This window comes from Theropithecus gelada, chromosome 5, assembly GCF_003255815.1.
Source record: "Theropithecus gelada isolate Dixy chromosome 5, Tgel_1.0, whole genome shotgun sequence".
Classification (NCBI taxonomy): Eukaryota; Metazoa; Chordata; class Mammalia; order Primates; family Cercopithecidae; genus Theropithecus; species Theropithecus gelada.
This window is the reverse complement of record NC_037672.1, coordinates 14,449,979-14,463,466: the sequence shown is the minus strand read 5'-3', so window position 1 is coordinate 14,463,466 and position 13,488 is coordinate 14,449,979. Positions and strand designations below refer to the sequence as shown.

Sequence of the window (13,488 nt, the reverse complement as noted above, 5' to 3'; positions counted from 1 at the left end):
TCTCGGGAAACTTGTTAGGAATAATGGCACATGACGTTCTCCTGCTTTGGGTAGTATGTGCGCAGATGTGAATTCTGTAAGTGTTCCAGCATTTGCTAACATGAGGAAACCCAGTCTTAGGATGATGCCATCATACGGAGGAGGAGGGCAGAATGGGAGGACTTGAAGGAGAATGGGAAAACCCTGATAGCTACCCTCTAAGCTTTACTTAAGCTGGTGAATTCTCTATTGCTCAAGACTGTTTGAGTTTTCTGACACTTGAACTGAAAATATCCTGACTGAGAACCTGCCTTATAAGTTAAAGGATAAATTTTACTCAGTGAGTGATCTAATTTGACCTTTACACCGTTTAGCTAATAAGGCTTACTGTTAAGTCTTAGTTACAAGCCTGCTTTCTAGGTTTTATTATCCAGCTATAGCATGTGAACACAGTACTACAAGCAGGCAGTAGAGAGGGTATATCGTCTGTTAATAACCACCTTTCTTAGCAATGAAAAGCAATCAGTGTAAAACCTTACATCCTTTAAAAAAACTGTTCTAGAGTGTTTTGATCCTTGTGCACAGTTGAGTCTAACATGATTTAGCCAGATGTTTTCATTTTATTTGATATGTAAATGTATTTCATAAAAGGTATTTTTCATGGGATACTTATATGAAAAATAGTGGTATTTTGCTATTTAGTGATTATTGAGGTTTAAAACTTATAATCACAGTTTTTAGTTTATGCTGCTTTAAATATGTACTTCTGGGAGCAATGTGGGTCTTTTGATTCCAGAAACCTGTTATTGGCTAATTTCCAATTTGAAACAAGGAAATCCACAGGCAGTTTAGGATCCGTTTGTAACTTACCCTGTAGTCTCCCAGCTGCTTTAGCAGTTCTGCTCTGTGGTCATCTTCTACATCTTCTCCTTGACTTTTTTCTAACAGAGGCAAGAAGTGACGCAGAGTAGAGGTACAGTATCTATTCCACCGAGTCAGATGGCGTGGCCTCCAGTCCATGATTTTTTCTTTTAGTATTTTTTCAATCCTGGTCACAAAACATAAACTCCATTTTTTGGTGACTCACTTTTCCCTTGTTAAAAAATGTATGTAGTATGTAGTGGGGATTCAGATGATTGTGTAACTACATTTTTGTTGATGGAGTTGTGATCCTCCAGGCATAATTAATGTCTAATGGCTACTCCCTGGAGATTCAGAATTAACATGCAGTCCTGTCCTTAAGGGTTGTATATGAGTTGAGATGGGAAATAGGCCTATAAATAGAAAGTATGTGTATCCTAAGAGCTATAACAGATACTTGAAATGTAACACAGAAGCACAGAAGAGGGAGTACTGAATGACTTGGGGATAGCAAAATTCAATACATGCAGCAAAAGTTTATTAATATTAATTTTTTTTTAAAGGCAGGATCTTGCTCTCTTGCCCAGGCTGGAGTGTAGTGGTACAATCACAGCTCACTGCAGCCTCAACTCTCGGGCTCAAGTGATACTCCCACCTCAGCCTCCTTGGTAGCTGGGACCAAAGGTGCATGCCACTATGCCTGGCTATTTTTTTTCTTTTTTGGTAGAGACAAGGTCTTGCTATGTTGCCCAGGCTGGTCTCAAATTCTTAGGCTCAAGCGATCTGCCAGCCTTGGCCTCCCAAAGTGTTGAGATTACAGGTGTGAGCCACTGCGCGTGGCCATGAAATGTTTTTTGAAATGTTGTACAACTATACTCATTGGTAGCATATATACAGACAGATGAATTAGACACAGGCATAAGAAGTAGGGCTTATGTTGAAAGCCTCAAGTATTTGTGGGGCTGTTAGTGTCTTGTGATTTATTCATATCATGAATAGTGAATTCTATTCATGATGATGGATTTTTTTTCTAAATTGCCTTAAAACTGCCTTTAAAATACCAACATCATGGAAACTTTATTTGTGATAAGTACAGGTATTGGGTTCATAGGGTGTGAAGTTTAAGCATAGAATGAAGGAAAATAGCTACTATTTATTGAGCCATTATTTACTAGATACTGCGCGAAGTGCTCTTTGTAGATTTTTATTTAATCTCACTAATAACCTTATGAGGTAGGGATATTGTCCTGATTTTACAGATGAGAGGACAGTTTGAGGCAGGATAAGTGATTTGACTAAGGCAAAGGAGCTGGGATTCAAAGCCTCTTGTACATTCCCTAACTAATTGCATGGGTTTAGAGACCTAGATAGCTTCTCGTTGTTCAGTAGTCATAGGGATCATTTCTTTTTTGGCACTTAACACATCTTTGTTTTGGGTTTCAAGATGGTCTGCACAAGAAAGTATGGACGAATTGTCAGGCATTTTAATATTGGAGAAATAAATGACTTGGGTCCAATCAATAGCATGTTGAAGCTATCAGAAAAAAACAAAATGTTTGGAGATTAGTTGTTCTAGTTGGGGATCTTGAATAAGGCATTATGGAGAAATTGAGAGTAAATGAGAGTAAACCAATATTTTCTAGTAATAATGCCTCAAGAGGGGTCACACAGCTTAATACAGTAGAAACAGTACACATGCCTTGAAATCAGAAAGGTTGGGCTGGGCTCAGAAGCCCCCTTTAACACTTAAACAAATATGTAGACTTCTCTGACCCTCAGTTTTCACACTGTGAAACCAGGAGTATAATTTCTATTTTACAGGGTTATGAGAATTATGGAGACTCACATAGGCTCTTACTGATCTTCTCCATGTGTTAGGTCCATAAACTAGCTGCAGTTCAATAGGACCAAAGAGGTATATTTAAGCTAAGGATTATGATGTGCCTCAACAACACCTATAACATGATGTTAAACTCATGTTTCACTCAAAGTGGAGTCTCTGTAGAAGTATGTATTACTGGTCTTCCACTCTGGTTGGTTCCACAGCATGCTGATGCTAAAGGTTCCTTTTGAGTCATGGGATTTAGAGATCACATCTGTGTTTAGAATCTATAAACATGAATTAAAGTTAAGTTGCCTAAATTGTTTCACGTTCATTCAGGCTGACAGTGGTTTAAAGTTTGGTATTATACTCCTAGTGACAGATTACATGTGGATTTATGGATGTTACGTTACCTGTCTTGTAGCTCAGCTGCAGCTGCTTTGTCTGAGCGCTGGTAAATTAGCTCTTCAGGCTATAGAAGAGAAAATAGTTCAGAAAGTATAAAAATCACCTACAGTTAATTTGAACAGCTGTCCATCCTTTTAAAAATCTTTCAAAAAATCAGTGAAATCTCAGACATCAAGGTATAGAAAATAATATAATGCATGCTGATGGACACATGAACCACCATAAGTAAAACATCATAATATAGTGCTCTGTAGTTCTTTCTCAGTTTCATTTTTCTTCTCTCTTAACAGAAGTAACCATGACCTGAATTTGTTTTAGCACCCCTTCGTTCAACAAGTACTGATTACCTAGGCACTTTCATAGGTGAGAGGGATAGGGATTTGGCTATGAATAAAAATTCCTGTCTTCATTAATACAATGTGTTTATGTTTTTATTACAGATATATGTACCCCTAAACATTTTATTGTTTTGTATGTTTTTTAAACTTTACCTAATTGTATTATGAACATGCAACTTGTGCTTTCTCCCTTAACTTTATATTTAGTGGCAGCAACAAACATATTTTTAGAGGGCTTACTAAGATTCATTAATGCTGATTGTTCTAACTGCTGTAAAATATTCCATCATGTAACATAATTTTTCTCTTCTGTCATTCCAACTCTTTTGCTATTTCAGGCAATGCTTCTATTAAAAATGTTGTATATATCACCTTATACACATATGGGAGAATTTCTCTAGGGTAATGTTCTTCAAAGCGTTTTCTGAAAGGTAGATTCAGAGTATAAAATGCATTGTATTACAAACTTAGTACACACATACATATATCTATCAAATGAAAAAAAGTTTTAGTAAACTGCTTATGCTTACTACTTACATATCTACTACTGGTCAGGACCCTGTAAGTTAATTTTATGAGCCCCTAGTGGATCACACCCTGCAGTTTAACTTGATGTTTCATTAAAAATCATGAAATCTATTTAGTAAATTGAGATGAGCATTTAAAAAATTTAGATGGAATACATTTTGTGGTACTTTTATATGTCATGAAACTTTTTATATCAAAACTTCCACATATGTGTAAGATGTATATACTGGTCCTTTCACATATATGTACATATATATGTCCATTTCTTGTTGTGAGTTGAGCTCAGATGCGTTTGATAAACAAATACTGTTCTAGACTACCCAGGAGTAAAAAATATCTTGTAAGCCAGTATAATGATTTCCTGTCTTTTACTTTGTCTACATTTAATTGTTAATAAAAGATTTATACCTGAACACTGGAAAGGCCAGGATATGGAAGGCTTCTTGAAAAGAAAGATTTCCATAGCTTGGGCTTGGTGACATCAAAATTTATCCTTAGTGGAGAATCATATCGTTGAATATTAAACCAAATCTAAGAAATACAAGACTATATTAGCATATATGTTAGCATATATACATACACATGTGTGCATGGATGTATGTGTGGCAGAGGCAGCAGAGAGACAGCAAGTGTTCATACAGGCCGCACACTTTTTGTCATTTTTTGATTACAAAAATTGTGTACATTTTACAATCAGTGGCATCATACAGTTGTCATTGGCCATTTTTTCACATTTTTTATCTGAAGTTGGGGGTGGACCTTAGTGTTGACTATAGATTTGATAAAGTGAGGTTGTTTTTTGTTATAAAAATCAAGGCCACTTCTTTCTTAGGCTAACCTTAACTGACCCTTCTTTTCCCAGCCTCCTAATTGAATGAGTGTTCATTCATCTCTTTGCATCCACAGCAACTGCAGTCTCTGAGATAGCCCTTGTCTTGGTGAGGCAGCGTAGCATGTTGGTTCTGGAACCAGACCACTTGCGTTTTAATTTTGGCTCCAACATTTACTAATTGTGTGACCTTGGATGATTTATGTCACTCTGTATGCCTCAGTTTCCTTCTCTGTAACTGGGTTAATAAATAGTATCTACCTCATAAGGTTGTGAGTTGATTCAGTGAGTTAATCTGTACCTCTTAGAAAAATGCCTGGTATGTAGTAAATACTCAATAATTGTTAGCTATTTTAAAATTATTATTAGTTAGCATTGTTTATAACTGCTTGTCTATTCATGTCTACACTAGGCTGTTAGACTTTTGTCCTGAGGACATTCACTGTGTGCCTTATTTACCATTGTATCTTTAGCACCTAGCATAGCTCCTGGCATACAGTAGTCATACTGAAAAGCTATGTACATGAATTTGTCCATTCAGTATATTTAATCAGCTACCTACTATGTTGAGGCTTAGTTCTAATTACTGGGGATAAAGCAGTGAATGAAATAGATTTTCTACCCTCATGGAGTATCTAGTAAGAGAAGATAGCAAACAAATAAGCAAACAGGCAGGCACTGAGGCTCACACTCATAATCCCAGCAGTTTGGGAGGCCAAAGTGGGAGGATCACTTGAGGCCAGGGGTTCAAGACCAGTTTGGACAACATAGTGAGACTCTCATCTCTAAAAAAAATTTTTTTTTTTTTTTTTTAAAGAAGTAGCCAGGTGTGGTGGGGTGCATTCCTATAGTTCTAGATGCTTGAGAGGATGAAGTGGGAAGATTGCTTGAGCCCAAGATTTCAAGTCTCCAGTGAACTGTGGTCACACCACTGCACTCCAGCCTGGATGACAGAGCAAGATCTTGTCTAAAGCAACAACAACAACAACAAAAACCAAGTAAACACATGGGATATCAGATGTTGCATGATGTGGTAAATTGTATCATTAGCCCCAATTCTACACTCCTTTCTATATGCGTACCCTTTCTCAAGTTACTTTGCAGTTCCTCCCACTAAAAGAGAAGAAATATACTTTTGCATTCCTTGACTTTTGGCCAATGAACTGGGACAGAAGTCAGTGCATGGCTTCTGGGTCTACGCTTAAGAGGCTTTGTGTGTTTCTGCTTGTCCTTTTGTGCCTCTGCCATTGTCACTGCACTGCATCCCAGAATAAACACACATGAAGCTGAGCTCTCTCAGTTGACTCACAGATCTGCTGTAAGAAGCAGAGCTTGTCTTGCTACCACAACTTGCAGCAGAGTTGCCCAGCCTCAATTAGCAGAACCTCCCCAGCTGACTCAGATCCCTGAGAATAAATGTTTGAAGCCATTTAGTTTGGGGGTAGGTTTTTACTGTCTTTATTGTGGCAATAGTTAATTGTGCAAGGGCTATGGAGGAAACAAAAATGGAACATTTTAAGGCAGGCAGGGAAGTTCTATCTGGAAAAATGACTTTTCATCAGAAATGCAAGAAGTGAGGGAGAAATCTATGACGATATCCAGTAAGGGGGCAGTGGTCATTTATGCCTAGGAAACAGCAAATGTAAAGTGTGCTTTGTTATGTTTGAGGAATAGCAAGGAATATGAAGTAGTTTTAAAGAATGAGCAAGCTGGAGACAGCAAGTAAGAAATGACATTATCAGATGAAGGGGGAGAGAGGTGGGTAGGGTGGGTATCAGATCATGGAGGCCCCGTGGGCCATTTTGAAGATTTAAGCTTTGACTCTTAAGTGAGATAGGAAGTCACTGGAGTATTTGGGTAGAGGAGTGACATAATTTGCCTTTTATTTTAACAGGAATTTTCTTTGCTGTTTTGAGATTAGACAAATGAAGGAGGGTCAAATGGTGAAACCTTAGGACGCTTATTTTGAATAATCTGGGTAAGAGCTACAGTGATTTGAACGAACATGCTAGCAGTAAAAGTGGAGAGATGTGGTTGAACTCTGGGTGTACTGTGAAGGTAGAACTAGTAGGATTTGGTTTGGATGTAGGAGAGAGGAATCAAAGATGACTCCAAGGATTTTGGTCTAAATAACTGGACTGATGGAATTGACATTTATTGAGATGGGAAAGACTGCAAAGGGGAATCAGGAGTTCAAGTTTGGGCATCTTAAGTTTGAGTTATCTGTCTGACATCCAAATGAGGATGCTGAGCAGGTGATTGGATATTTGAGTCTGAAGTTCTGGGGAGCTAGGTGAGCTGGAGATATAAACTTGGGAATCATCGGCATATATATGGTGTTTCCTGGGAGGAAGTATAGATAGAAAAGAGGTTTGATGAACTTTGAGGATCTTTAATGTTTCAAGTTTGGAGAATATAGAAAAAGTAGCAAAGGACATAGAGAAGTAGAAGCCAATAAGGTAGGAGGCCTTGACTTGGAATCCAAATCAGAAAATTGGCTTAAGACAAGATCTTTAAGAACTACAATTTGGCTATAGAGTAGGGAATGTTCAGAAAAGTAGTGGGAAATTGCACTGCATACATGGGGTTTGAAATCCAAGGTGTAAAGTTTACTCTTAAATCTGTATGCAGTGAAGTTCCCCTAGTACTTTCTGAGCCAGAAAGTGATGAAAGCTTAATCAGGTATCAGTGTATCAAAAAGTGAACTCAATTGGGGATACTATTTAGTTAGTCATTTATAGAATTGTAGGGCAAAACCATAATGGCATGACCTGGGAAATAGCAGAGATGGCATCTATAAGATTTGGCCTCTATATTTAGGATTGAAGTAGAATGAAGTAAGGGAGAGGGAAAATCAAGAATAATTCTAGGGTTTGAATCAGGATAAGTGATAACCATAGAAATAGGAAGCCAGGAAGGGACCTGGTTTTGGGGGAAATGATTTGAGTTTTGCATGTGCTGTGTTTGAGATTTTGATAAGGCACCTGGGTATCTAGCAAACAGTTGAAAATTCAAGACAAAGGTTCTGGGGCTGGTTACAGAATTATGACTTCTCTACCAGGATAAACTAGATAGAGCCACAATTAATAATAATAGGTGTGGTCCTAGAAGAATCTAAATACAGAGTCTTTAGGAACTTCTATTTTTAAGGGATGGGAAGAAAAGCCAGTGAAAGAAACAACTGCAGAGTAATGAAGACCAAACTATCCTTTATCAGTAAACTACGGAGGGGGAAAGTGTTTTTTCGTGAAGAAAGTTAGTGATTTTAATGTTAAATGACAGAAAAGGAGAGGAGTGAAAATGAGAAGCAGCTATTGGATTTATTTATTCATTAGCAAGACAATGGTACTTCTCAGTTTAATTTCTGCAGTATGGTCAGGAAGGAAGAGCTAGATTATAGTAGGTTAAAGTCTGAGTGTGCTTATAAAGTGAAAGCAAGAGATATAACTAGTATTTGAAGAACCTGGGGAGGCGAGGAAAGAAAGGCAATGCAGTTTTGGGTGTATAGCCAGGTTGGGAAAAAACCAACCTGGTTTTAGAATTGTTGGACCCCTGAGCATATCAATAGATAGAGAAGGAGAGAGAAAAAATAGAGGAGCTAGTTGGATGGAACAGTGGAGCGTGGAATGGGAATGGAAACAAGCACAGTGGAAAGGGAAGAGACTTATTCCTTGGAAAAGGAATGAAAGGAGAAGGACTGACATCCAAAGAAGTGTGGTGGAGTAGAGGGCAATTGAGGTTTTAGAGTGCCAGGCCAACAAAGCCAGGAGGAGGTCCTGTGCTGAGTGGCCAAGGCTTAGAGCAGGTTTAGAAGAGCTACAATGGGGGATGCATAACATCATAAGCTACTATTACCCATCTCAAAGAAGAGGAGAAAAGAACGTTCTTTCTTCCTCACAAAACCTTAGCTTTATGAGAATTAGTCAACCATACAGTAATTGTTTTGAGAGCTGGTAATAATTTTGACAGATAACAGTTATTTGAAGGCTTTTTCAGTGCCTATTAACCCTGCTTGATTACTAATGACCTTAAAATGATCCCCTAAATGTAGATGAGGCTTAGCAGATCGCTTTTGATTATGATAATGGATTTAATTAAAAATAATAATTAACGTGAGAACAGTGTTCCACAGTGCTCTTTACATTTGTAATTAATAATGCTGTAGTTGCTATTTGCTGAACACTTATCAAAGACAGATATTTTGCTGGGTGCTTGGCATATATTATCTCTAATTTTAGCAGTAACGCTTAAAAAAATAGGCTGATGGGGCCGGGCACGGTGGCTCACACCTATAATCCCAGCACTTTGGGAGGCTGAGACAGGCAGATCACCTGAGGTCGGGAGCTCAAGACTAGCCTGACCAACATGGAGAAACCCCGTCTCTATTGAAAATACAAAATTAGCTGGGTGTGGTGGTGCATGCCAGTAATCCCAGCTACTCAGAAGACTGAGGCAGGAGAATTGCTTGAACCTGAGAGACAGAGGTTGCGGTGAGCCGAGATCTCTCCGTTGCACTCCAGCCTGGGCAACAAGAGCGAAACTCTGTCTAAAAAAAGAAAAAAAATAGACTGATGGTCTTCAGAGAAGGGTGGATACCCCAGGAGGATGGGAAGAAAAAATTAGATTTTCTAATTATTTCTTTCTATGTTTAAAGTAGTTTTTGGTATATTGATACAAAAATATATATAATTCATAAAAATATGCATGTTGGGGATGGATTTGCAAACAGTTTTTATAGACAGAAGCACATAAAAACCATCATTCAATAATTTGCCGGGTGCGGTGACTCATGCCTGTAATCTCAGCACTTTGGGAGGCTGAGGAGGCCAGGAGTTCGAGATGAGCCTGGTCAACATGGTGAGACCTCATCTCCACTAAATTAGCCAGGCAAGGTGGCACGTGCCTGTGGTCCCAGCTACTCGGGAGGCTGAGGCAGGAGAATCGCTTGAATGCAGGATGTGGAGATTGCAGTGAGCTGAGATGGCACCACTGGACTCCAGCCTAGGTGACAGAGCGACAGTGTGTCTCAAAAAAAAAAAAAAAAAGTTGTTACTCTGTTAGGTGTTTAATATTAATTATCTCATTCACTTCTCACAACTACTCTATAAAGTAATGACTTTACATTTCTAAAGTAATGACTTTACTATTACCTCCATTTTACCAACAAAGAAGCTGACGCTGTGAGAGATTGACTTTCCCAAGCTCACACAATTAGTAAATGATAAAATTGGAATTTAAACTGAGGCAGTCTGATCCCATAACTCATTTTTCTTTGAGACAGAGTCTTGCTCTGTTGCCCAGGATGGAATGCACTGGCTCCATCTCAGCTCATTGCAACCTCCGCCTCCCGGGTTCAAGCAATTCTCCTGCCTCAGCCTCCCAAGTAGCTGGGATTACAGTGGCACACCACAATGCCCAGCTAATTTTTGTATTTTCAGTAGAGATGGGGTTTCACCATGTTGATCAGGCTGGTCTCGAACTCCTGACCTTAGGTGATCCACCCGCCTTGGCCTCCCAAAGTGCTGGGATTACAGGCATGAGCCACAGCGCCCAGCTCTGTAACTTATATTTTTAATTGCTACTTTATTTAATACCCTTCACAATAAAATCACGCAGCCCTTAAAACTGGCTGCAACCAGAATTACCTGGGGATATTGCAGGTCAGGTGAGACTTGGGACTCTCCCTTGAAAAAAGAAAGAGAGAGACAGAGAAACCCAATCTGCTCAGGTGACAAATTTGCCTCAGTTCTTAAAACACTATGAGTTAGAAATTGTAAACTCTGTTTTGGATGAGAAAACCAAGGCAGACCCAACACAAACTCAGGTCCTCTGAATCTAAATCCTGTATTCCTTTGTTATTCTGCTTTGTCATTCTGCTTCTCAGGCAGGTCAGGTGACTAATTGAACCAAAAGTTTTATTTAGCACAGTTCCGCCAGTGTTTGACACTGCATTTCTTTAACGTGTGTGTGTGTGTGTGTGTGTGTGTGTGTGTGTATATTCATTTATATAAATATTTTGGTACACAAAATATTTAAATCAATAGGTCAGTTATTTAAAAGAAACAACAGCTAACCATATTTAAGAAGAAATGTTAATACTTACATTATCAGGACCTATTAAACAGCCCACATTTTTCAAGGGACAGAATGTATCAAATTGTCCATAAAAATGTCCACTGCAGGGATTCCATATTAAATAATGACCTTGCTCCCAAGTTAGCACATAGGCAGTTGGACCCTGAAAGAAAATGGCCCTTAAAACTAGTTTTCAACTATTTATGCAATGAAGGCCAATAGTAGTTTGCACAGACAATTCAGTATTTTACTTGGACCCCTAATTTCTGAAATTTCATGGTTAATGGTGAAAACTACTTTGAAGTTCTAGGTTATTTTGAATTTAAAAGTAAAGTCGAATGCTTAGTTTTGCAAAATTCTTGCATCTGATACTAGTACAATGACCAAAAAATGATAGTCATCATCTTAACCAATATATCTTAAGATTAGCTGAAGAACTATTATTAGTGGAAATAAGCAGTCACTGGCGTTTTCTTCTTAGAGTCAGTAAGACTGCCATTTAAGTCTATAGAAGGCTGATTATGTCTGAATAGAAATATTTCTATTTCTACTATAGTAACTTACATTTAGTAAACATTTGTAACCATGTAAATGCATAGTAGACTTTAAAGAACATATACCAAACAGTTAAGAATGACTGTACCTGGGGAGGGGAGTGGAATTGAGGGTTGGGGAAGTAGAAGTCTTGTTAAAGTATTCTGGGTCTTCCGACAAGGGACTTCTACTTTTTACACAGAATACTTATGTATTGTTAGATTCTATTTTTACAATGAGAATTTATTCATTTATTCCCCGTGTATGATTTCACTTGATGCTTACAACAGTTTTCTGGGGAAGGCAGGGCAGAAATTATCCCAGTTTCCTATAAAACCCAGAGTTGCTGAGTGACCTACTTAGTGTCACACAGCTAATGAGGAATGGGCACAGAATCTTGAACTTCAGCCTCGTGACTTCCAAGCCCAGTGTTCTTTTCTTGGGACCAGACTATCTGGGAGATAATGATGGAGAATGAATTTGAATATGAATATGGTACTACTTTATTACCTGCCTTGCAGCAACTCATGCTATCGAATTTCCAAGGATTCCTAGAGCCTTGTGGCCTCTTTGGATAAACTGCTCTAATCCATGTGAATTTTCTAAACTTACCTATTTGTATCCCAAATGTAGGGATATTTGTGGTGGGCTAGGGAAAAATTCTAATAGTCTCCAATCTAATAAAAATAACGATGTTAATATAAAAATAAAGCTGCTAATGTTCTTTTCATTCCTCCTTATCTGGCTTGTTCCTCTTTGCATGCCAGGCTAGCAGCAGATACCTATAGAAGCACTAGGCATGAAAGGAGAGATCTCTAACCTTACCACACACACTCCTTTGGATCCTCTTCATTGCAAAGCATGAAGAATACCACATCATTAAGGGAATCTGAATTCTTGGGAACATAGCTGGGAAGAGGCCCATACTAAAATGACAGAGCTAGGTGGGGGCTTTGGATGGTAAAGGGTTCGAGTTTGCCAAAAAACAATCTGAAGTGTTGCATGGGGCCCTGAGGACCACTGAAAACCATTTCATGTCTTACCACTGGTAGTTCTCTGTGCCTGTTATGGCATCTGTGGGCCACTTTCCTAGCAACCCAAAGGATCGTTATGAAAATATGTCCGGTGTGTAATCTGGAACACACAACTCGATTAGACAAGTATACTCCTCTGTTAAAGGCAGCCTACATGATCTTACCTCAGGAATAGCGTTGCCCATCAACAGCCAGGCCTTCTTACCCAGAGACAGAAAGTAATTACACAATAGTACTGCATGTTCTTCTTCATCCCCTGCCAGGAGATCAAGAAATTGCTGACAAAAAGAAAAAATATGTCGTATAACTAAATGCTTTATTCTGGATTGGTTGTGCAGGATTCTAATATGTCATAGTTGAGATTAGTGCCTTGAAGTGTAAGACCTATAATCTTGCCCCAAATTTTGATACTATGTTGATAATTCATTTTTTTTAAAAAACCACTTTTAGTGGACATGGCCTTTTCTCTGACATTGATGATATAGATTTCTAGAATCAATAGTCACTATGATTGTGGTAGGGTCGGGGAGACAAATTTCAAAGTTTCATTTTTATTTTTAATGTATATATAGTTCATTATGTACTAAACAATCTTTAAAGCATATTACTTCATTAAACTTATTTAATTCTAGAACAATCCTTTGAGGGAGGTACTCCTATTTGCCTGTTTTACAGACAAGCAAGTTGAGGTACAGATTAATAAGGTAACACTTAGGAAGCAGTAAAGTCAGTCTAGCTCTAGAGCAAGGGTCTCCAGCCCCCTGGCTGTGGACTAGTGCCAGTCTGTGGCCTGTTAGGAACTGGGCTGCACAGCAGGAGGTGAGTAGCAGGTGAACAAGACTTACCACGTGAGCTCTGCCTCTTGTCAGATCAGTGGTGGCATTAGATTCTCATAGGAGTGCAAACCCTATTATGAATTGCACATGCAAGGGATCTAGGTCATGCAATCCTTATGAGAATCTAATGCCTGATGATCTGAGGTGAAACAGTTTCATTCTGAAACCATCATTCCGAAACCATCCCTGACTCTACCACTGACCCATCCGTGAAAAAATTGTATTCCAGAAAACTAGTCCCTGG

The 13,488-nt window shown here is 38.6% G+C and overlaps 1 protein-coding gene across 3 annotated transcripts in view; it reads right to left on the bottom strand.

The window, feature by feature from the left end:
* Positions 1-13,488, bottom strand: part of CC2D2A (coiled-coil and C2 domain containing 2A) — a 136,389-nt gene that overhangs the window by 1,010 nt on the left and 121,891 nt on the right. For all 3 annotated transcript variants that reach the window (XM_025384650.1, XM_025384649.1, XM_025384651.1), the window contains 5 exons: positions 12,573-12,686; positions 10,869-11,003; positions 4,345-4,467; positions 3,076-3,134; positions 850-1,027 (listed from right to left, as the gene is read on the bottom strand). In XM_025384650.1, coding sequence (XP_025240435.1) covers positions 850-1,027; positions 3,076-3,134; positions 4,345-4,467; positions 10,869-11,003; positions 12,573-12,686 — 609 coding nt within the window. The remainder of the gene's footprint in view (positions 1-849; positions 1,028-3,075; positions 3,135-4,344; positions 4,468-10,868; positions 11,004-12,572; positions 12,687-13,488) is intronic.